The sequence below is a fragment of the Danio rerio genome, chromosome 4 (assembly GCF_049306965.1).
Source record: "Danio rerio strain Tuebingen ecotype United States chromosome 4, GRCz12tu, whole genome shotgun sequence".
Lineage (NCBI taxonomy): Eukaryota > Metazoa > Chordata > Actinopteri > Cypriniformes > Danionidae > Danio > Danio rerio.
In genome coordinates this window covers 52,525,917-52,551,552 of record NC_133179.1, presented here as the reverse complement: position 1 = coordinate 52,551,552, position 25,636 = coordinate 52,525,917, and the positions used below count along the sequence as shown (strand labels likewise).

General features: G+C 32.5%; 1 protein-coding gene and 3 long non-coding RNA genes across 13 annotated transcripts in view; 2 read left to right on the top strand and 2 right to left on the bottom strand.

Annotated features, from left to right (window-relative positions):
* LOC141381964 (uncharacterized) overlaps positions 1 to 25,636 on the bottom strand; it is a 1,176,553-nt gene that overhangs the window by 832,013 nt on the left and 318,904 nt on the right. The window lies entirely within an intron of this gene.
* Positions 32 to 14,036, bottom strand: LOC110439580 (uncharacterized). 5 transcript variants are annotated; one of them, XM_068220312.2, is made up of 15 exons: positions 13,975 to 14,036; positions 13,223 to 13,243; positions 13,046 to 13,090; positions 10,864 to 10,887; positions 8,629 to 8,663; positions 5,668 to 5,865; positions 5,432 to 5,546; positions 5,257 to 5,357; positions 5,021 to 5,074; positions 3,724 to 3,788; positions 2,677 to 2,938; positions 2,469 to 2,522; positions 1,594 to 1,805; positions 390 to 549; positions 32 to 269 (listed from the first exon to the last, which is right to left on the bottom strand). In XM_068220312.2, coding segments are annotated over exons 5-15 (1,338 nt in total). In that variant the 5' UTR covers positions 8,630 to 8,663; positions 10,864 to 10,887; positions 13,046 to 13,090; positions 13,223 to 13,243; positions 13,975 to 14,036; the 3' UTR covers positions 32 to 153. The 5 variants fall into 5 exon arrangements, with proteins under 5 accessions (XP_068076413.1, XP_068076414.1, XP_073804616.1 ...); XM_068220313.2 differs by having other exon boundaries at positions 10,864 to 10,884; XM_073948515.1 differs by lacking the exons at positions 5,432 to 5,546; positions 5,668 to 5,865.
* Positions 6,310 to 8,150, top strand: LOC141381882 (uncharacterized). Its single transcript, XR_012402772.1, has 2 exons — positions 6,310 to 6,655; positions 6,742 to 8,150. It is a non-coding gene; the product is annotated as an uncharacterized lncRNA (long non-coding RNA).
* LOC101886157 (uncharacterized) lies at positions 11,535 to 24,383 on the top strand. 6 transcript variants are annotated; one of them, XR_012402720.1, is made up of 6 exons: positions 11,535 to 11,625; positions 14,980 to 15,184; positions 18,062 to 18,244; positions 18,352 to 18,433; positions 19,711 to 19,775; positions 23,823 to 24,383. It is a non-coding gene; the product is annotated as an uncharacterized lncRNA (long non-coding RNA). The 6 variants fall into 6 exon arrangements; XR_012402718.1 differs by having other exon boundaries at positions 23,820 to 24,383; XR_012402717.1 differs by lacking the exon at positions 19,711 to 19,775 and having other exon boundaries at positions 15,108 to 15,184; positions 23,820 to 24,383.

Sequence of the window (25,636 nt, the reverse complement as noted above, 5' to 3'; positions counted from 1 at the left end):
CACCTTTATCGACAATAAGATGCTAATACACTTTTTTATTTAAAAATTTTCTTAAATTTAATGTCATTTAAAAATTTTGAAAATTAGATGAAACTGTCAACAGTCAACACAACAAAACAAAACAAACTGATTAGCAAGATCTCATTTTGGAACTTATTGTCGTCCACTGCCACCATCTCTGTCTGGAGCGTAACGTAACCATTTTTTTACTACTTCGCTAAAGTCTGTTTTTGATGCTTCTTTCCCCTGGGAAGTATTTCTTAATGCACCTGAAAGTAAAAAAAGAACAAAAACTAACATTGTGTTATTTTTTTCACATTTATCTAATATATTTAATCATGTCTACATTTTTTAGAGATTGTTTGTACAGAAAACCAACTATTACTTACGGAACATTGTCTTTTGCAAATTTGAGGCTTCAAAGCTCCTTTTCTTTCCACGTCCAGCCCAATTAAAATGGGATGCCAACCTGTTTGTTAAAACATGGCTTAACATGCGTCTCACAGTGTCCTGCAAGTTGAGTCCACCAAGTAGTGACAGCTGGCAAATCTAATGAGAATCAACATCAGCATTAACATAAATGTTCATCTAAATCCACACAAAACCAGACAAAACATTCAGTTAAGTTATCTAGATGGAATATTGCAAATTTTGATTGATATCTGAGAGGTTGCTTGACATTTTTATTTTTTATTTTTGGCATTATCTGTTGACTTCAATCATCAATAACTTTTGTTCACAAATTTACCAAAAGAATCTAGATAAACAAACCATAATTTTAATGCAAATATATCAAAACAGGTTTCTTAGATGCTTTATGGTGTAGTAGTGTAGATTATGATGAAGATAAAACTTAGCATTTGATTAAGGATCAAATGGCTATTAAATATAAAATGTTTACTAATCCCATGAGCCTATTAGTTCCTCTGTCCCATGCCACCACATTAACAAAATCCTAAGAGCACTCTTGCTGTAGTGATGAGGAACTAATAGGCTAATGGGATTAGTAAACTTTTGTTTTTACTAATGTAACATTTACTAATGTTATTATATGTTCAAATCTTAAACTATTATTTAAAAATGTATTAACATTTTCAAATAATATTTAAAGATATGAACATCATGTGCAAGGATTACCAATCTCGTTACTGAAGATCCGGTGCCCTGCAGGGTGAGAGGGGTCTGAATGCAGAACTGGTGCAGTGCAATCTGAGCTGCATCAATGCTTTTTAATGTGCTCACCTAACCCCACTCTTAACCCTACCTGTCACAGTGACGTCACTCACTCCATTGAGTGCATTGTGTCTGACATTGCATCGCTAAGTGATGCAATCTCAACTTGCATCATAAAAAGCTGCATCCAGATACTATTGTGCAAGGTTTAGCTCCAACTTGCCTCAACACACCTGCCTGGATGTTTCAAGTATACCTAGTAAGACCTTGATTTGCTTGTTCAGGTGTGTTTAATTATAGGGTTGGAGTTCAAATCTGCTGGACACCGGACCTCCAGGAACAAGTTTGGTTATCCCTGATCTAGTGTGTCCTAGACCTAAAAAAAGTGAAACATAATTGTAACTACATTACTAGACATACCAATCTGTTTGTCTCAGCATCATTTTGCAGCATCTTCTCAAGGGCATCAAAGTCATCCAGTGACTGTGCTGGGAAAGCAAAGCTGCTTTCGGCTTGAAGTGGAATGGGTATTGGCGCTCCCTGTAATTGCTGTATCATTGCCCTCTGTTCTCGTTGCTCATTTTTTATTTCCAATAAAATTTTCAAAACGTTCCTTTTAAAAGGAGACAACTCTGCAAAGAAAACAATTAATCAATTAGTTAATAAATATTGTAGAGGGAGAAACTCAAGCTAATTTCTGTCATTAGTAATTGAAAGACTAAGATTAAACAAACAAACCAAAACACTACATACATACACACATATACACACACATATATATATATATATACATACAGTTAAAGACAGAATTTTTAGGCCCTTTGATTTTTTTTTCTTTTTTTAAATATTTCCCAAATTATGTTTTACAGATTCAGGATATTTTCACAGTATAATATATAAACAGTATAAAATAATATTTTTTTTATTCTGGAAAAAGTCTTATTTGTTTTATTTGGCTAGAATAAAAGCAGTTTAAAAAAAAACATTTTAAGGTCAATATTATTAGCCCCTTTAAGCTAATTTTTGATAGTCTACTGAACAAACCATCACACATTAACTTGCCTAATTACCCTAACCTGCCTAGTTAACCTAATTAACCTAGTTAAGCTAGTAAATGTCACTTTAAGCTGTATAGAAGTGTCTTGAAAAATATCTAATGAAAAATGATGAACTGTCATCATGATAAAGATAAAATAAATCAGTTATTAGAAATGAGTTATTAAAACTATTATGATTAGAAATGTGGTGAAACAATCTCTAATAAACTTTGAGGGGTTACACTTAGAAAAACATACCACTGGGAACAAGGGCGGAGGCAGTCTGACTTGAGGTTTGGTCCATGTATCGCTCTTTAAAAATGCAAGGAACATGGATGTCAAGATGTATTAGTGGATACAGTTTAGCCTGTTTAAGTCCAAACTAAATAAAATGCATTACAAAGTGAGGAATGAGCATGAAATTAACATAAAGGTGTAGTGTAGATGTATTTGCTTAAATCATTACCATTAACCAGTTCACTCAGTGTTCCCTGGTGATCTCTGTAGTATGTACTTTGGTGAGCTCTGTACTGTGGGTCCAAGTGAGGACTATATCTTGTGTCCAGCTGAGCTCTATATGTGTCCTGGTGGGATTGGTGGTGTCTGTCCTGGTGTGCTTGATGGTGTCTGTCCTGGTGTCCTTCGTGAGTGTCTTCATGTGCTCGGTAGGCTGTGACCTGGTGTGTTTCATTATATTGTGTGTTCTGGTGTGCAAGGTAGGCTGGGTCCTGGTGAGTTTGGTGCAATTGCAAAGTAATTAGTGACTATAATTATTTCATTTAAAGGCTGAGAAAATGAAGATTACTATTAATTTTGTAGAAATTTTATTGCAGTTACTTATAATATACCTGCCTAAAATATTGCAAATAAATTTGACAGTAGTTTTTTATATAAGTATGCTTCACAGAATTATCTTATTTTCATATGAAAAAACATTTTTATATGAAAAACATAAAAAGTTACAAATTTGATATTGGAAATATAGCAGAGTAAAAACTAAATAATTTTCTTTTTTATTATTTTAAATAAATTAATTTGATTTAGAAATTTAAGAATGAACACACATTTTAAGTATGGAATATGAAGTCATTGTTTCGAAAAAATTTGTTGTTTTGATATATTTATATATAAAAAAATATATATATATATATACCCTATGTATGTATATATATATATATATATATATATATATATATATATATATATATACATACATTATATATATATATATATATATATATATATATATATATATATATATATATATATATATATATATACACATACATTACTTTTTTGCATAGTAATTCTGTTTGCTAGCTAAATATTGTTATGTGTGCTATTAAAAAAACTTAATTTTTAAAGATATAAGACTATGTTTGACTGAATAATACAATTAATTTCTAATTAATTCATAGAAAATTAATCAAAATAACAACGAAAATAATGTGAAACCAATTTTAATAATGCAATTAGTAATAAAAAATATATACATTTTAAGTAACTTACTTACCCAACACTCTTGGTGTTGTACATGGCTTGTCCCATGGTGCTCAATATGTCCTCTTTTTGGATTGACTAAAAACAAATGAAAGTTTTTTTAGTTCTAAAAAATAAAAATGCATGTTTTTTTCTGGACAAGATCCCACAAATATTAACCAATCATTGATATGTTCCACCCAATAATTTAATCGCATTCAAAATAAAATAATACTCTGTTAACAATTAAGATAAAAAGGTTCCAAAAGGGTTAACCGACGGGAGTACTCCCCTTCCCAAACACTGAGACAATGCGATTGGTTGCTTTTACCTGCCTCAAGTGACTGACGCCAAAACTTCCAGGACATTCATTAGAGCTACTTGTGCAAGACTTGGATGTAGGGAGAAACGTTTCAAAGTGTAAGTCATTTAAAGTTAAGTTAGTTACGACTTCGCCATAATAGCTAATATTACAGGACTGTGCAATTAATCAAAAGTAATTTTCAATTTCGGCCTCCAATGATTATGAAAAATCAATAGGCTAATAGAGAAAATAGGTTAAAAGGTAAAAAAAAAGAGTGTTTAAGGTTTATTGATGGTTTTAAATATCACGAAAGAGAACTTGTGGTGTTCAATGCATGCGCTCATGTTTTAACTTATGGTAGGGGTGCCCAAACCCCTAAAGGGCCGGTGTTCTGCAGATTGTAGCTCCAACTTGCCTCAACACACCTGCACTGATATTTTTAGAAAGCCTTGCTGTGGTCACACTAGAGTTTGAGCATGCAAAATGTTGTCGTACGGCGCTGTGAAAAGGGGCAGTAGCTATTAAACTAGATGATTAGACATTTAAAAAAGCAAGCCATTGGTCAATGTTTAAAATTTATGTTTAGAGAAAAACAATCAAAAGATCAAAGCATGACATCCCTGGACAGAATTTTAAAACATGAAGCAATCGCTCGCTTTTTTTTAAAATGTCTAATAAACTTGTTTAATCCCGTCCCTTTTCGCAGTGCCGCACGACAGAATTTGGCATGCTCAATCTCTAATGTGACCGTAGCTTTAATCCTCGATTGGTCTCACGCAGTCAAGTGATGCGATTTCGCAGGTCAGAGTTCACCAAGCTTGAACTTTGCACCGCAGCAACCTGCGAAACTTAACGCATGACCCTGCGTTTCCGGTCTGACGCATTCGCGTGCGTATGAATGGGAGTCTATGCGAGGAAAAGCCCAATGTGACTGCAGCTTAAAGAGGAAAAGATGCCTAAACTGGGGAATAACTTGTGGAGTATTCAGAAAATTAGTGAATTTACTGGGGGGAATGTGCATTTTTACCATGGCAGCCTGAATCAGTCTGTCCTGAAGCCAGATTTGCTGAAGCATTCATAGCTACAAAAATGTCAGAATGAGCAGGATGTTAAAAAGACTAAAACAGAAATGCTACTATATTATTACTAGCAATGTAACTTTAATGTAACTTTTTCTATTATAATTACTTTATCACCCTTAACAAGATATTGTTACTTCTGAAAAAAGTAACAATTAATAGTTACAATAAAAAAGTTCATTACCTGTAAAATCTATTGGGGGTGCTGCAGCAAGCCTCAATTTATGTGATGTTATGTCCTGATCAGAATCGTTTTCTGAGAAGTCAATAAATCGTGGATTAGGCCTGTGAAGTGAAACACTCAAATTAGTTATCAATAAGACATCACTTTAATAGTTTTTTTAGTATATAAAGTTAACCTTTTCTTTCTTTTTATTTTGTTTCCACTTCCCTCTTCATCAGAAGTTAATTCAGATGTAGGGAGATTGGACTCCACATACATTTTTAGCATCTTCTGTGCTTTCTCTAAGGTATCTAATAATATATAGACAATAAATAATATTTATTTAAAATAAATAAAAATCTTCAGTGAATCTTGAATAGTAACAAGTTCATGGAGATAATAAATAATTTAATATTTGCATACAACTCTTACCACACTTTTTAAGTAGACGAACAGGCTCAAATAGTTTCCATCCGTCTTTGACAGCTTCTTTTTTCTTCACAGCTGTCTTTATTTTTGTAGGATTGTAATTTGGCCAATAACATTTTTGACCCAAAAGCCAATTTTCAGGGACAACATCTGTTCCCTTGTCAGGGAATTCTACCAGTGCATAACACTGGTTATCCATCACTGTTTAGGACAGGAAAAAAAGTAACTAAAAGATCTCTTATCTCTAGATCTCAGTGTGAATCAATATGTGTGGTTTGTTATGGGTTGCTGCGTGTTCAGCTCCCATACCCATTACAAACCTGTGATGTGTGATATGTAAAAGGGATGTGTAAATGCATTTATCTTTATGTAATGTCAGTATGGGAAAATAACAGGAATAGAAAAAAAACTGTTTACATACATACACTTTTAGAAATAAAGGTATGAAAGCTGTCACTGGGGCAGTACCTTTTAAGGTCTGAGGGTATAAATATTATATAAGATCTGTGTATGTGTATATATTTAGTATAATAAACATAACTATTTATATATAAAATATGTATTGTATGTTTAGTATTGTAATAAATTCAATTGATAAAAAATATTGTAATAGTGCAAAATATACATACAGACATACATACAGGTGTGTGTATATATATATATATATATATATAGGCACATGTATGATATGTGTATTATAATGTGCACACACATAAATTACGCAATACAGACTGTTACTTTTGATGCAATTAGTCTGTGGTTAGCATTATTAAAAAAATCCCAAAAGAAGCTGACACTACATGTAAGTATTTACTGTGTTTTCTATGCTTAGGGAACTTTATCTACAATGGATGAGGGGTAGCGCAAAAAAACTGTTTTCATTTTCTGGAAGAAGGACATATTTTTGTTTTACACTAGACAAAGGTACCAAATCAGTCTTTTCTTGCAAGACAGAGACTCTGTGACAGCCATTTGCAGAGGAGTCGCACGGGTAAGTGTAAAAAGATTCCATTTTCTTGAACGTCTGACACACTAAATGGACAGTTTCACCCTGTTTCATTATGTTCTTAATTACAGCAATGCCTGTGTCAATTTGAATGCAGTTGTCTCCTTGGTTTGGTGATAAAACACAATCAGAGAAATGCACCAGCTTTGGGTCTTTTGTACTTGAAGAGAGATGTGATTCTTGATTTGATTTGTGAGATTGTTTTGTGGGCATTTCTGATAGTCTTCTGACAACCTGCTGCAAAGGTTGATCTGGTTTTCTAACCAACCGTTTCAGTGTTCCTAAGTAGTTCTCATATGGAAATGCAGATATGTTGTCAAGAGGGCCAAATGCTTTATACTCTTCTGCAAGATGAATCACTTGGTGAACATTGTAAACAACTTCATCTGTGCCGTAAAGCTGGCTGTAATGTTTTACAAATGATGACAGAATCTTGTTGGCAATTTCTATCATTGAACCAGGAAGGCCAGGGCTGAGGAGCAGAAACATGCCAGCAGAAAAGAGCATAAAATTGTCGTAAATTTCATTTTCGACAAATCCTTTTAAAACAATCGGCCCAGTATAGATCATAAATTGACGGAACTCTGTGGCCTTCCATCTATCCACATCTCTCAACGAACGAGGCTTTCTGGCAAATTCTTTAGGCATAAAAGGACGGAGAGCAACAAGCCTGTCTGAGATCTTTTGAATTTGCTGTGAAGACAACCTTGTTCTGAGCTGTTTGCCTTTCATCCACATTTGAATCAGTCTTCTTGTCACTCCGAGACAGCAGGTGTGCATGTAATCAATTGGAAACTGGGTTATCATTTTTACTACTCCAGTCAAGGGGCCTAAACTGTTACCCAAATGGTGTTCTTCATTTTTCATTTTTTCAAAGTCATCGTCCGTACGTAAAGGTGCGTCAGTTTCAGGATACGTCATTTTATTGGACCAAACTCCAGTCTGGGAACACTTGTCACAGCCATAGTAGCCATTGTGAGACTTGACATGTTTGACAAATGCCCTTGCAGGGGCATCACATATGAAGGAGGAGACTACAACCTTAAACCGAGTTCCATTCCTCACAATACCTTCACGCAGAACTATCCTCAGTTCTGCAATGAAGTCTCTCAAGTATTCCCAGACTGAGCTTGGTTTGCTATTGCCACAAAATAAACCAATTATAAATGGCGATCGTGTTTTGTCACAGTCAATCGTTCCGAGAATTGGCCAAAATTGAGTTTTGGAGCTTTTGAAAAGGGGAATTCCATCAATGTTAAATTGCAAAGCAAGAGTTGTTATTTTTGGCAAACTGGCAATATGGTCCAATGTCTTCAGTAGACAACTGACCAGGCCAAAATGGTAATATTCCCCATTACATATCTTAGTTACAGGTACCTTTGTCTGTGTGCCAAGAAGAGTCCTTGCATCCTTGGGCAAATCAGGAAATTCGGACCTCAAGATTGCCAGTAGTGCTGTTAGAGCTATGAGAGGTATGCAAAAAGATGCTGCCCATGTTTGCAGTTTTTTTTGCAACTGATTAACTGAATCGTTGCTACTGCTGTCAGATTCTGCATTTGGTTGGTCTGTATCAGAGATACTACCACTGTCAGAAAGAGATTCAGAATCAGAATCAAGCCAACATGGGTTATCGTGGTCGGTCGCAAGAGAGGAAACTATATTGCAAGAAGGCAATTCATCTCTATTTTCAAAGTTTTGAGATGCGTTAACTTGTGCAGTAGATTCGGGATTGTTTTCTGTTTGTATTTTGTATTCATTCAAAATCTCCTGTTCTATCTCTTGCACAGTGGCCAAAGTCTTTCTTCTTTTTGTCCAGTAGGACATTGTGATGTGTGTAAATGTGTGCTATTGTCAATATTTTGTACATGTACTGCACATGTATTAAGCTATATTTGTATTTCTATACGAGCTAGGTCTATACATGTTTAGGTTCTAATGTATTGTGTATGTATTATTACTTGGATCTTGTGATGTTGTTGCTTTGGAAATTCTCCTGAAAGACAAAAAAATGTATGAATAAAAGAAGAATTAAAACCACATAGAAAATATATGTAATTGCCTTTAATCTATTATCTCCCTGAATAATTAGTTTACTAATCGCATGCAACCTTTTTTACTTTATTTCAGAATTCAACAACAACAAAAACCTCTTCATTTACACACCCTAAAGGGGTTCCACACCCCTTTGTATTTTTTTTTCACAAATGAAAATATTTTTAAAAAATTTAAACCAGTAGCCATTGATATCCAGTTGAAACTTAAAGTCCTATAGAAGTCAATGGCTTCTGGATTTTCAAATTTTCAAAATATCTTCTTTTGTGTTTAGCAAAAGAAACAAATTTTTGGGGACAATCTCCTAAAATTATCTTATTTTATGTTCAATAGGACAACCACATACATACATACTAAAACACACACACACACACACACACACACACACACACACACACACACACACACACACACACACACACACACACACACACACAGTGTAACCCCCAGTTTATTTTTCCCCCCAATTTCTGTTTAACAGAGAGAAGAATTTTCTAACACATTTCTAATCATAATAGTGTTAATAACTCATTTCTAATAACTGATTTATTTTATCTTTGCTATGATGACAGTAAATAATATTAGACTAGATATATTTTAAGACACTTCTATACAGCTTAAAGTGACATTTACAGGATTAACTAGGTTAATTAGGTTAACTATATGCAGGTTAGGGTAATTAGACAAGTCATTGTATAATGATGGCTAATAATTTTATTTAAAAATATATAGTAGATGTCAGAATTATTTTTATTATTTTTTAAATATTTACCAGCGTTGTTTAACAAAGCAAGGGAATTTTTACTGTATGTCTGATAATGTTTTCTTTTTCTTCTGGAGAAAGTCTTATTTGTTTTATTTTGGCTAGAATAAAAGACATTTCTATTAAAAAAAACATTTTAAGGACAAAATTATTAGCTTCTTTAAGCTATATATATATCTTTTTTTTTTCGATATTCTACAGTTCGTCGTTATACATCATTATAATCATCGTTATACAATAGCTTGCCTAATTACCCTAACCTGTTAACGTAATTACCTAGTTAAGCCTTTATATGTAACTTTAAGCTGTATAGAAGTGTCTTGAAGAATATCTAGTCTAATATTTTTTACTCTCATCATGACAAAGATAAAATAAATCAGTTAAATGAGGTATTAAAACTATTATGATAACAAATGTGCTGAAAAAATATTTTCTCCGTTAACCAGAAATTGGGGAAGAAATGAACAGGCGGCAAATAATTTAGGGGGGCTAATAATTCTGACTTCAACTGTGTGTGTGTGTGTGTGTGTGTGTGTGTGTGTGTGTGTGTGTGTGTGTGTGTGTGTGTGTGTGTATAAGAACATTTTCAACACATTTCTAAACATAATAGTTGTAATATCTATTTTCTAATAACTGATTTATTTTATAACTGATTTATTTTGTCATGATGACAGCACATAATATTCTAATAGATATTTTTCAAGACATAACTCTTTTTTAATAACTGATTTATTTTATCTTTGCCGTGATGACAGTTAATAATATTTATTAACTAATATATGGCTAACACATGGCTAATATATTAAAAAGCAAACTCATGTGCATGTGCATGTGTATGCATTATGACATTGATACTGATAAAGGCATGTTTTGCCAAAGCTTATAGGTGCACATGAGTATTTTCCTGAAGGTACAAAAGTTATATTTAATTTAGCTAGAGTGATATTTTGATTATATCTGTGTTTCCTAAAGTGTACTCTATCCAACACTACTTTTATGTCATCTAAGAATTTTTACATTTTATGTTCAACATAAAGTGATAGAAGACTTGATGCAAACATCTTTCAATCAGTTTAACTTTTAAGCTTTTATCATTGCCTTTATGTACCATGTATTTAAAACTGTGTGACGTGTTTAACTACCAAAAGTTATATATATATATATATATATATATATATATATATATATATATATATATATATATATATATATATATATATATATATATATAAGACCATCATGGACCAGCCAGGCATTTGTTAAATGCGTTGTTAAAGTCAGAACATGAGACTGGGATGATGGTTGCCGGTTTTTTGTACATACAACATTATGTAGCTTTAATTAATCTAACAGTATTATACAGTTAAAACATACTTACAAAGCTCAGATGTTCTGTGTTCTGCTGAAAAAAAGAAAAACATCACTGAATGCACTAGATATTACATGTCTGCAAATTAAAAATATATTTATTTAATTTTAATATAATTAATATTTATGACAAGTCAGAGATGCAGGATGACTGCGAAAATAGGCATTTAACAATTAAACACAGTTCTTAAACAAATCTTTTGTGTTATATGTTAATATGTAAAATAACATCTGAAATTGCATAAAGATATTTGCAAAGAATGTGAAACACAATGCCAGTGATAAGACCTTCCAATCCAGTAACAAACAAGAAGCCATGAGTAGACTTTACATTTTTATTCTTAAAGATGTTTAATTTCACCTATGACTTTTTTCTTGTATGCTGATTTTTAGCGGGCCAACAGCATCATCGACATTTGCAGTGCCCTCCATAATTATTAACAATCCTGGTTAAGATGTGAAAACTAATATTTGCACCTTTTGTGAAGTTGTTTTGGAGTAATTATGAAAAGTGCTATACAAATAAAATTTTATTGGATTATCATTATTAGGAAGTGTTTATTTAGTTATTTCCTAGGGACACTTTTGGTCTTGGAGTAAATTACCATTTTTCCGTTAGGCGGCGGTATAAACTAGCAGTGTGTCGTTCGCCAAAAACGTGCTAAAGAAAAAATTCCCGCCGAGATTCTCGCATGCTTCGGGGATTCGCAGTATCGTAGTTGCATTTGTTGTGGGCATTGTTAATGTTTTCAAACACCTAAAGGCTGACTAGGTAAGTATTTTATTGTCATTACTATATTCTAATGTGTTACAAATCAAGAAAATATGGACATCATATGAAGTCTGTGTAGGCTAACGTTGGCGAAAATATTTTACTTCATTCTTGCATAGGAATTAGCAATGTCAGTTTCTACATGTCCATGCGCTGGGTATTAGGGTTAAAAGCGAGTGATAAAACGTAAGGAAACGTTAACGTTAGTAAATAAATTTAGCGTTGCGTTGTAGTTTGTCAGATGATGAAGTAACGTTAGGTGGGACACTGAACTGTGGCTTCCGTGAGGCGTCGGTCATGCGCTTGCCATTATAGATTAAAAGAGAAATAAATCATAAGGTGATAAATAAATATTGCATTGTTTGGTGTGTAAATGGTGACAAATAATCAGCCTGACGCAAATTGCGCTCGCATTAGCGGACAGGTGAAAGTTTTATTTAGGGACATTCTATAAAAGTGGGAAAAAATGCTTTACATGGCTTCATGTAACGTTAACTATACATAAACTTAGAAAACCCACATTTGTCAAACTTTCTGCGTTTTCTCTCATCAAATAGTTCTCTGATTTGTGAAAACCTTCTTTTTACACGTGATCACATAATTCATTTCCGCTAAACGGTTTTCAACTTAAAATTAACTTGATAACGTCGACTGAAGCGTCAAATATAGGCCAGACTTTAGTGCATATTATATAAATGATATTTACATGAAGGAGATGGTTTAAGCTTTGGTAACCTGATGGTAACCTGCACACCCCACGGTTCAGTGTCACTGACTATGTCGCGATGCGTCACTTATGTCACATAATGTTCTTCGTGTGTTCAAGCTACATTAAACTTCGACAGGTGTCATAACTGCATGACATTGTAAAACACTTACTGGGTTAATGCATTAATTAAACAGTTAAGGATATTTTCGGTTTTTAATTTAAATAAATGTTTTCTGCATATGCAAAAGTGATCCCAGGCTAGGTTCTACGCAGAGATACATTACATTTAGAGACAGACTATTAAAAATATACAAAGATGTGTTAACTTAAAATGTTATAAAAATGTGAAAAACACATAGTCCAACTTTGCTGCTACTAAGCCTGTCGGATAAATACTGGATGAATCAACAAATTCACTTGACAACTAATTATTTCAAAATGATACCAAGCAACTAAACAGTGTCTCACCACAAACCTTTCAATGTCCTTCCCGGGTTTTGCCTACTTATCTTGATTTAAAAAACGATTTCAATTCATAATCAGTTCAATTTATAATTTATAATAATGATAAACGTTTTAAAAATTATAAAAATATATAAGATTATAATTTTAATTTGATGATAATAATAATTAAAGGTCCCGGGTCAAAACGGGTCTAAATTGTCTAAACCTAAATATTGAGACGTGTAAATATTGTCAGTTAAAACTTACATTTCCAAAGATATTTTTCGGCCCTTAAAAGAGCCTTTGGGGTAGCTGATGTTAACAAAATAAGGGAAAAAACAAGACAAAATTAGGTTTTATTGCAAATGTCTAAATTTAAAGTATTTGTAGTTTTAAATGTTTTTTTTTTAATTGATTAAAGTGTATAAAATCAATGGTACTTACAAGAAGCAGGGGCAGTCGGCACTGAAAAGAAAACAGATTACACAGTTAATAAAGACTGAAAACATAGCCTAAAATTGCACTTATAAGATAAGCAAAACGCAGAGTGCACTCTATCCGACTGAGACCTTACAGCTTATTATATTAATTTAAAAGTGTAACGTTAGCGTTTCTTGGTCTCATAGCCTGGCTGTAATGAATGAATGAGCTGGCGCTCTTTTTACACACACAGACGCACAGGCACTGTAATACACGCACATTGATTCAGTCAAACCAAATGTGGGACAACCTGCTGTTTGTTTGTAGTATTGTTTTGCTTTTTTAATCTAACAAATAATATGACGGACTCTAAATTAAAGTCTCAGTCGGATTTGTGTTACCACTAACGTTAGTTACCGTAAAATGCTTCATACTTGCTAAACGGCTTTTACCGTTTAAACCGTTAGCGGCGTAAGATAGCCTACATATAGCGATTGTAGAGAAAACACGGAAAAAATACGAGAATACTGTTTTTGAATAGTAAATGTAGTACATTTACTAGAAGCGACATTTTTCTGACATTGTATATAACGTTATTGTTATTAACACGAAAACAAGCGCCAAATACCCCTCATCTTTATTAATGAATAACGTACTCGATATAATAACCATTATTCTTGATATTTAAAACACCATTTTATTCGTAGGTACTTGTATGAACAAGTTATAACCAATTTATAATAAAATATAACGATAAAGTTAAAAAAGACGTTTACCTCAGGAAAACTGGCAGTTATGTTCGTTAGGAATGTCCACTTAAATGACCCAGGCTGTGTCCGCGATGGGCACAGACCTCAACTTATATAATGCCCACCGCCTGGTTTCGCGGGCTAGTCACGGAGTAAAAAGTGACAAATTAAAAGGTTTATTAATGAATAATTGAAGATTAAAATGTGTTATTGTTTGTGTTATAATCGTCATTAGATATGAATAAAAAGTGCTGTGTAGGGTTATTAAATTATTATTGATTTTATTATTTAATCGCATTTTTGTATTTGTCTAAATTATTCATATATAGGCCTATTCACTCAATTCCTATATTCAATTCCTAATAAATAATTAAAACAATGATGTTTAAAAAAAATAATAACTGTATTATAATTGTTAAGTAATTAATAAATTAATGTGAATATTACAGTTAAAATAATATACATGTATATTGATTATATTTATATATTCAATTATGTTCTTTGATTTAATGGTGCCTATATCTTTTAAAATGCTCTCAAGTTAATATTTTCCCCATAGAGTGAATTTTAGAAACTCAAAGGTCAAACAAATCTTTTAAAACTTTTCTTTTAAAAACTAGCCAACTCTAAAATGTTGTAATTATTATAAAAAATATATATTTTCATTGCCAATACCTATTTTTACCAAGTAGCATAGGTCCTGTATTTATTCATCTTATGTAATTTTATTTAAATTTGCTTAAGTCTTTTCTTTTAGGCCTCACATAAATTACATCTAAACATTTTATGCTAGTATTAATAAATGTGTATCCAGGAAACGTCTTTATATTTTAAGAGATCATACATTGGGAAAGGAAAGAACAGATTATGATGGATTAATTAATGATGATTGACCTTCGAAAATGTGTGATTTCATGTAAATATGTTCTTTTTGTTTTTTAAATGTATAATACTGATGGTGATGATGATGATAACTGGCATTTTTATTATTAATATGTAATATCTTACCTGTTTCATCATTTTGTTTTGTAGTTTGAGGTACATCCGTTATCTTCAACCAGAATGAAGGCAGTGTTTCATCTTTGTGGCCCTCGCATATGAGCTTATGTAGAATTTGAATTTTCCATAAGCTGTTTGTCTGTCTACTTGGATTCACTCAGGGTTTCAAGATGGCTCTCAAAAAGGAGTGTACTACAAGGTGCAGGCGAAAATCATCGCTTATGCTGTTAGATAGTAGGTAGGTAGGGTTATTTGTCTAGTTTGTATATTTGTTTAGTTGTTATTGATTTGCAGAATTATTTAGCAGGCATCACACCAAACAACATGCCAAAGACAACATGTTCACATTCAACAGTATATAAAATAAATAAATAGAATAAAACACAATAAGCAGTCCAGCTGACTAGTCTGTTTTTGACACCACAGGGAGACAGTAGCCGCATTTCCACTATCAGGCCAGTGCGAGCCAGGGCTTATATCGGGCCAGGCCGGGCCAATCGCCCGGGAGGTTGAGCAGTGAGGCCGAAATCATGTCGCGTTTCCACTGTGGGGCTAGTAGCTCGCAGCGCGTCACGCAAACCCCGCCTCCAGAACATCCCCCGAATCGAACATCACTCAAACCGCCCACTTCAGCGAGAATCATGCAGATAAAGCCCACCATCACATCATCACGAAACTATTAAAATTAGGACAACCAAAACAAACAAATGACACGTTACTGTACAGCAGTACAACGCATGTCTATACGCACATGCCTGTGTGTTTTCATTCATTTACTCGCCGACCGACTGGCATCGAAATCCAGTGGTCTTGCCACCAACGGAGGGACCCGGAGCGCAGGGAGCGCACACATCCATAATATAACACCACATATATAAAATTCTCAGTTAATAACTCGATATAAAATGTATTTTATAACATCTTCTAGACAGAATCTGTCCAACATTCATCCCAAATGCTCCGGAGAGAACTGAAACATGATTATTTTCCCCCTATAGGCTTTATGACACTAGGTTAGGTGATTTACCCTTTATTTAAAGATGTTGCTTATTATATCTTAAGTAAAGGAAAGTGTTCAGTGTTTCAGCACAGCACGTAATAAAATATTGCCTATATTTCGTTGCGCTCAGCAGCTATGCACTAATAAAGCTCTTTATGTATTTAAAATTCCCTTTTTTAATTTTACCACGTCATATAAAAACATACACACTTGTTTGAGGACACAGAACACATTTTGAACTTGCAGTTTTCCCCGTCAAAAAAGTGCTGCGCAACTGCAGACAGAAAAAAAGTTCGCCTATTTCTGCTTTCACTCACCCCGAAAATGCTCTGTTTGCATGATTTGATTAATTTCATCGTATCCAAATACTTTATAAATAATATTTAAAACATTTTCCGGTGTTTATTTATTTTTATTTTTTTAGAAAATATCTAAAATCTTTTTTTCAAAGAGGCTTTTGAAAAATGAAAGTTTAATATAAATTTGAAACAGTTTGATATAGTACCTAATTGTTATAGCTATAGCTTTTGTTAGTTTTATATTGGTTTATTTATTTAATGTGATTTTATTATAGGCCTATCTAATATTTGTAATTCTTTAAATTATTTCAATATAGGGCTATTTTATCTAGATATGACACTATTGTTTTGAGCCTACAAAAGTGGACATGAAATTTGTAAAGTTTAATGTCCTACTGTTCTATATATAGTGTATTATCCCCGAAATAAATTAAAACAATAAAAATAAAAGAAAAAAGCCGCTCGCGGCATCAACAGAGCTATGAATGGAGCGCTCTTTTTTTCGGTCTCACACACACACACAGGCATCTAAACGCGCAAAAACACACTTACAGTATTAAACTTGACAAAACCTCTTGAAAACCTTTACTGTCTGCTGTGTCTTTAATATGGTGTAAAGATTATTATGCGTTATTGAAACATCAAAGATGCAGCAAAGAAAAGTGACTTATTAAAACTATCATTTTATGCAACAGCCTTACATTTAAAAGAGAAATTAAGGGCGATCATATGCAAAAAAGACCCAGCCTATAATTTGTTCCAGATGTTTTCTTTCCCTTATTTATTTATTTGTTTGGCACATGTACTCGAGTGCGATCGGAAAACTGTGCCCGCCTCTCCTTTCACTCCGCCCCGAAGCCCCGGCTGGCCCTCCTTGGCCCAAGGTATTCGGCGGGCCGAAAAAGGCTGGCCGTTGGCCCCGAGAAAGCCCCGCTTTGGCCCGATTAGGCCCCGGAAGTGACAGTGGAAACGCCACTGGCCTTGGCTCGCCCTGGCTCGCTCGCTTTAGGCGCGATAGTGGAAACGCGGCTAGTATCTCTGCTCAGATGGCAAATAGTCAGATGAGGAACTAAATGGGTGCATTGAATCAGCCACAATACTGATTGCCTTTATGACCACTCCATCTTTGTAAATGTATTCCAGTTTACTAGAAGTGGTGACTATTTTCCTTAAACACTTTTCTTGACTCTCAGTAGCATTGCCATACCAGCAAATACTGCAAACAAGTCAATATACTTTTAATAAAAGCAGAGTAAAATATCTTAAGCATTTTATTGCTGATTCAAAAGGACATCAAAAAACAATGTCTCTGCTTAGCTTGAGTGTTAATACACTTAACCCACGAGTCCTATCTCTAAAACCAGGTCAAAAAACTTTTCTGTATGCTCTCCATTAATGAATGTAGGTGCAATATATTATATTATATTATATTTTATTTTTTTCTCAAGTCTATACACATTTCTTTATGTTTTTTTATTCAACACGTTTAGAATCATTACATCACTTTATGAAAAAAATCCAAGAATGGCCATGTTTCTCTTTTCTGCCATAAAAGAGGCTCATAAAGACTGAATCATCAGCATATTTATTGCCTGTTCCATACGTTTAATAAGATGCTTGTTTTATATTTGGCTTTTTTTTTTTTTTACCAAAATCTTAAATTCTGCCTTCATTTACTCATCCTTAAATGGTTACAAACCTGTTTAAGTTTGTTTTTGTTCCAAACAAATAAATTTATTTAGAAAAATGTTAAAAACCTTTACCCATTGACTTCCATAAATGATAAGTGGTTACTGTTATTTTTTTTGTCCAACAGATTAACGAAACCCTTGAAGGTTTCTTGAGGGCCGCTGTGGTGCTGAGTTTAGCTCTAACTTGCTTCAACACACCTGCCCTGGGGTTTCTAGTATATCTAGTAAGAACTTGATTAGCTGCTTCAGGTGTGTTTGATTAGGGTGACCCGAGTTTGGACACCCCTGCATTAGAGGGAGAGTAAATAGTGAGTAAATTTCACTTTTTGGTGAACAATCACTTTTTAAATCTATAAAATTAAAGTATATGTGCAGCTTTTACAATGTTAGTGAAGATATTTTTCTTGTTTTCCAGGATGGCCTGATGCCTGTAGTCAGTTGGATGATTATATACACTAGATGCCTTGATTCTGCATGAATGGGGGATTAACCACTAGGTAGGTCTGTCAACCATATGTTCATAATAACAGAATGAGCTTATTACATTTACATAATGAAAATTGAAAAACACAACAAACAGTTTTGTTTTATTATATGTAATACAATGGGCCCTATCATACACTCAGCCCAATAAGGCTCAAGACGCGTTTCTATTTTTAGACCAGTGCAACACTAGTTTTGCCGTTTCCACCATGTTGTTTAAATAGTAAATCCATTTGCATGTGTATATTTGTTTTTTTTTTTAAACAAGCTTAGATTTGTCCACTTGTCAGGTTTTGGACCATATGGGGCATAGCATACGTGTTTGGAAATAACTCAGTTGTTTGAGCACACTTCCTTATAATTGTTCACTTATTCGTTTGCTGGAAATTAGAATTGAATTTAGAAATAGATTTTGAATTTAGAAATAGATTTAGAAATAGATAGAGAACAAATCTTTGCAATCAAACTAAATTAGTTCGGTATAGGCTAATTGATTTGTGTGTACAACATGTTTTCTTATCTACAAAAGATAGTGAAAGTAAAAAATGAGGAGGCTCATTCTCTCATTTTCACACTGCAGATATTTAACTGTTTTCTTGGTAATGAAGCGTTTAGTTTTTCACCTTTAAAGTCCGCCATGTAAATAGCTAATGCGCCAAGGCGCGACACAACAGTCTCTTAAAGTGAATAGGAGATGAAACTCTGATTGGTTTATTCTTAAAACACACCTATAACTCATTAAGAGAATAAGCTCAACCCTGTTAGATCATGCGCTATGAGGCAGAGTGGATTTTTTCGTCCTTAAAATAGCAAAAGTGGATTCAGACACGCCCTTAATGCTTTTGTGCCCTGTGGTTTGAACTTTACGCCTAGATCGTTAAAATAGAGCCCAATGTGTTTGTGTTTAAAGTTCAAACATATACCGTTGCTCGTCTCTGCCCCTTATTTCTAAAAAGAGCTGCAGCACATTGATGCTCAAACTGGGGTCTGTTTCAGAAAGGTGGTTCAACCAACTCTGAGTTTAATCTTGAACTCAGAAGGGAAACGTATTTGGGGTTTCAGATCAACTGAATAGTGTTAGTTTATCACAGTCTTGTGTAGTTTTATGTGAAATGTAAGGACGGGCAAATGCCTTTCTCTGTTGTAAGGACTTAAAAAAATGATTTTTAAAAAACAAATGATTAATTGGCATAATGCTTTTCAAATGTTTTTACCATAGAGATGTCTGTTATTGTTTTCTTATTCCGGCCATTCTGACCGAATCACATTTCAGACTTTTTTTGTCTAACAGCAACTGACTCTCCTCCTGTCAGTCACTCTTCTAAATACAATTTGAATTTTGACGAGGGAATGCAGGTATTGTGCATTCAATCATTTCTGCAAATGTTGCAAGTAAACAACAAGGCTCTTAAAACACTGCTTCAAAAATTTTAGTGTTGTCATATTTCAAATACAGAAGTCATTTGTTTTTTTTTATTTCATTACTGACAGTGTACTTATTTGTAAAATCATTTTAGTTTAAAATCAAGTGTAAAACAATTTTCATGTGCTGTAAAGCTATATATTCAACAAATTTGCCATATTGCAAAGCAGTGAGCAAATAAGTAAAATAGTGTAAAATGTGTAAATAAAAGACAATTTCAATCTTTTCTTCATATACTTTAATTAAACATTTCAAAGTAGAAAATATTGTTTAATAAAATGGACATCAAATATATCTATGGCCTTATAGTTCTGCCAGTGGTATTGAAAAATTAATTATGGTGAAGGAAAAAGCAACCACACTTCCTTTGGTAGTGCAAATTCCCATATATATAGCCTTGTGATTAAACACTTGAACCATTCTATCAAGTTTACACTTGAAAAGGGCCTTAATGAAAATCAGTTTTTTTATTAAACTAACTAATTGCTTATTTTGAGTATTTTTTTTAAAAAAAGAGTACTTTTTTACTTTTACTTGTACACTTAATATTAGTATTAGTTACTAGTAGTATTACTTTACCAATGTAGTAGTATTTTTACTTGGGTACAAATTTTCAGTTCTCTTTCCATCTTTGAGAGAACATAAACAAATACATTACTTTATTTTTTATTTTACAAGCACATTTATTGTAGGTTTATTATATTTTTATTTATGAATATATTATTAATTACTACATTACTAATGTATTTTATTTGAATAAATTGGAGAGTTCTTATTGAATTTAAAGTGCATTGCTGAGAATACATTTCAGGTGTTCAGTACGCTGCATGTCAGTCTTGAATAAAAAAAAAAAGTACTGGAAAAAGTGTTTAAAAATCCTTGTTTTTTTTAAATCTGGGTTTATACAGTTCTGCCTATATATACCCTGAATGGGGCACCAATATTACGATTCATTTTGAAAAAAGCAACCCAACAAAAAGACACCTGCAATTGAGACAATAAACGTTTAATACTTATCACTTTTATAATATAGCAGGAGAAAGCAGAATGGTATGTTAATGAACTAATAGCCTATTTATTTTTATAGTATGCCATGGGAAAAAACGTTTATTTGGAAAATATTAGCCAACAGAATAAGAAAATGGCAATGGCTATTTACATTAAGTGCAAATAGCATATTTTCTTACCATGATCTATTAACAGTAAATGCCAATAGATCTAAATACAATAAATCTAGTTTAATTACTTGTTAGTTCATGTTTGTTTTTACATAAGCTAAATGTGACTAACATAAACTTGTTATCTTTGTCAGGATGATTTTACTTGGGGCACATTATCCTTAACTCATTTCTAATTATTCTGGAACTCCTGTGTTTAAATGTAATGGTTGATCTAATACGTGTTTACACTGAAAAGCAGTAGAAATGTGTTCCGTTTCCATCAAAATAAACAGTTTAAACAGGAGTTCAAGAGTAGTTGAAAATTGTATTACATTAGCAAACAATGAACTAACAACTAACTAAGGTAGTGATATTCACATATGAACTCATGTGACTCGTATGTTGTTTTTAAAGCTAGTTCATAAACAGCACATGCCTTAAAGAGCATATTGTAGGTTAGACACCCCAGTGAGTCAATGTGCATGAGAGTAAAGTAGGAACTACATTTTCTTTAAAATACACGTTAAAGTTTATTTTTAAGCCATCTGTAGTCGTTTTAGTCACATAAATGTTCTTCCGCATGTGAAAAATCACCAGATTGTAAGTGACGTTGAACTAGGAAGATCGCACATATAAACAGTATGAAGACAACTGATCGCGGTGCACGTTTGGATGCCAAAATAAGATATTCTGAGACATTCACACAAACGATGCATCACAGCCATACAATTATGAGCCTGTGGACAGACCAACAGACATAACAGCAGTTAGAGAAGAGTAATTGTGTTGTAATGTGAGGAGAACAGAGCAGTGTGAGACCAATGTTACCTTACAGACAGATATGTTAGATAACGAAATCGTATCAGGCAGTAGCAAAGGTAGTATTGATCATCTAAATATTTATATTTACCAGTAACAGAAACTAAGCATTTAACAGAGTTATGCCACATTGTCACTATTTTTAATTGTAGATAAGTGAATAAGTGACTAATAACATAGTACATCTGTAATAATGCAGAAACATGTGAACAAGGTTCTTGAAAATCTTTTCTCTTAGAGCTTTTGTAATGAAATAAAAAAGCACCAAAATATTAAAACTATTAAAATAAGTTTTAAAATGTTTTTTTATTTGTATTTTTTTTTTAACATTTCAAATAACATTTCATTAACAGATCTGGGGTGCAACGACAAACAAGGAAAAAACAAACAATGACATAACTTGCAGCTGCACAATCATAGTACGATGCATTGTTTGGGAAAAAAACGATGTAGTCACGAGTGTTTTCCCAAAACCTGCAGTTTCTCAGTCACAGATCCATCGTCTAAACCATGTCAGTTATAGCGTAAAACATCCATTATGACGCTCTAAACAGGCATAATCAACTTCTTCAGAGAAGAACCCCATAATTTCTTTGTGCAAATTATATTGTTTTACACAAAACCTGTTAAAAATTCAATTTTAGTTATGGTAAAAACATCCACTCGCTTTCCATATTAATTGAAATGTATGTAAATGGAACATATAGGATTATTAGGAAATTTGAAAAAATCCTACATTAATATTAATAATAATAATGATGATGATGATTATTTAGGATATTGCTTATAAATTTAAATTTTTTGGAAAAGTCTACTTTTATAATTTGACATGCAAACCACTGCAGAAATGTTCTGACCCACAGGCACATGTGTTATACAGTACAGATACTTAATAAATAACCCACTATAAATGAAAATAATTAACGTATGCTATGTGTTTTTTTTTTTTTTTTTGGTTTCACAAGCTTTGGAGACGTAACGTAAATTCAGCTTTTTAAATAATAGGTCCCCTATAGCTTTCGTCATGAGGCATAACTGTAAAATGCACTGTGAAGGGAGCACAATTATAAACATGAAGATCGGTAAAACTGAACTGTACGAATACTTTGAAAGCAAATTACACCTAAGAGAGATGACCTTAATGCATTTTTTAAAATCATTCCAAGTTTAAATGTTAGAATGTTCTAAATGAAAATTAATAGGGCATAGGGGGAATAAGTGGGAATAGAGCACAGTTAGGAACTTTGTTTTTGACTACAGCTCTAGAGGTATAGTTGCAAGCATACAAGTTTGCGACCCTGTTTGAATGTTCCTTGGAATGATGGATTTTATATATGCATACATACATACATACTGTACATACTGTACATACATACATACATATACAGTTGAAGTCAGAATTATTAGCCCCCTGAATTATTTGCCACCCTGTTTAATTTTTTCCTCCATTTCTGTTTACTTATCCCTAACTGATTTATATTATCTTTGCCATGATGACAGTAAATAGTAAAAATTTGACTATATATTTTTCAAGATACTAGTATTCTGCTTAAAGTGACATTGAGGGTAATTAGGCAAATTATTGTATAATGATGGATTGTTTTGTAGACAATCAAAAATATTACTTAATAAAAATATTATTATTAAATAATGTTGACCTTGAAATGGTTAAAAAAAATTAACTGTTTTTATTCTAGCTAAAATTAAACAAAAGACTTTTTCCTGAAGAAAGAATATTATAGAAAATACTTTGGAAAAATATACAGTATTGTTAAACATGATTTGGGAATATATACAGTTGCAATGTCAAAATGAATGTATCAAAGACATTGTACTATATATAATATTTGAGACTCTTAAGTTATACATTTTTGTCCTTACTTTTATTCTACAGTTATAACTAATAAATAATAAAAAAAACTCATCTTTTGTCTGAAAAAATATATAAATGGAATCTATGTTAATTTGTGTACTTATGCTTTCCTGTTTCTGTCCTAGAAGGTCCATTCAAAGGATTCTAGAAATTGTACCAATTCCAGTCTGGATCCAGCCTACCTGGTGAACACCACAGAAGACATCAAAGCTAATGAGTTTAGATAACTAGAACTGGACAAACAGAGTTGGCAAAAATCAAAGCAAACACCACTACATTACTATATTATTATTAAAACAATAAAAATATAAAAGAGATAGATGGACTTGGTGAGATTTACCTGTTTTGTGATGATTTTGTTTAGCTGTAGATTTAAATATCCATTGAGGAAAAATATTTGCACCATTAAGAACTGATCATATTGATCTCTGTTGCTATCTTATGGCGGAACAATGTAACGCCAAACTGCCAAAGAATTTCCATTAAATATTACTACAATTTATAATCAAATGTCATTTGTTGAACAACAACATGTAACAAACAAGAATATAAAGATGCCAAATAAATAAGTCAAATTGTTAATGGATGGCAACATTTTGTCTGTTTAACTGAGCACAATGCTTTTTATGCATCTGACTCCGCAACAGGAGAGTCATAACACTTATTAAAACATGCTTAAATCTATTAAACTGTTTTGTTGAATTATGTTTGTGTGTGTGTGAGAGAGAGAGAGAAGGTGTTTATTGGGTTATTCTATAAAATGTTTTTTTTTTTTTTTTTTGACTATGTCTGTTAATGTGTCTAATTGAATGTTGAAATATATCGTCTTTCGCATGCTGTGTATGTGTCTAAGGTGTGACAAAAGTAGCCTAAACGCTATTTCTCGAAGAAATACTGAAATGAATTCTTTATTTACCCAAACCATAAAGTATTACATTTTCATGTAATTTCATGTAATGTTGACAAACATTTAAATTAATGTCATGATGTGGGAACATGTTGCAATTATCCATATTTTGGCACGATAAAAATTGCTGCTAAAGCAATTACATTTTTCAACAGAAAGCTATAAATAAACAATAAAAATTTTAATGTACACCTTTTAAATGTATAATACAAGCCATTTTAAATATGGCAAATTTGATTTACCAAACAAATGAACTTAAAGTGTTAATTATTTTCTAATAAAAATTGTCACGTTTTAGACACGCAGGATAAAAATAAGCTCTTTAAATAATTTCTGGTTCGAGAAATAGCCTAATATAAAAGAAAAAGATGTCACCGAAAAAGATTGTAACCATTCACACATAAAATTAATTGGTTGTAATTTAATTTTGCTTATACTAGTTTTTAGTTACAAATGCTGGCCTATATCTGATAAAATGTATACTAAAAAATGTTTCTACAAAGTTGTTACAAACAATTTATATGGGTTGAATTAAAACAAATTAAATGTAGCCTAGTAATTTTCAACTTAAATAGTTTAAATTCAGCCTAAATTATTTAGAACTACTTAAAAATCTAATTAATCATCTTGCATGTTTCATATGTTCGCTGATAAATATGTGCCGGTATTAATGAGTAGAAATCTATTCAGTTTTTAATCTATGCAGTTATTTTTGTAATAATATAGTGATTGTCGTGGTAAAACAGATTACTGGTGAACATCTATTAGGCCTAAACCATAAGGGAAGAGATCACATTAACTGATTAAAATGAATTTCAAATATCCAGTTTAGCCTACACCACGGATGAACTTATCAAATATCAAAATGCATTTTTATTGCAAAATAAATGTAAACAGTCCTACTGCCATATATCACGGGATTAAGAAACTTCAATAATATTCCGAAGGAAAACAAGATAATTAAACAAAGTAAAACAAAATAAAAGTGAAATTAAATAAATTAAATTAAATTAAATAGCAAATAACTTGCATATT

Bases quoted from the DNA above. Each gene is read 5' to 3' on its own strand.
- LOC110439580 (XM_068220312.2), bottom strand. The intron at 5,358-5,431 runs GTTAACTTTATA...TTCACTTCACAG, and splicing joins AAAATAAAAAGAAAGAAAAG to GCCTAATCCACGATTTATTG. The intron at 2,523-2,676 runs GTAATGATTTAA...GCATTTTTAAAG, and splicing joins ACTGAGTGAACTGGTTAATG to AGCGATACATGGACCAAACC.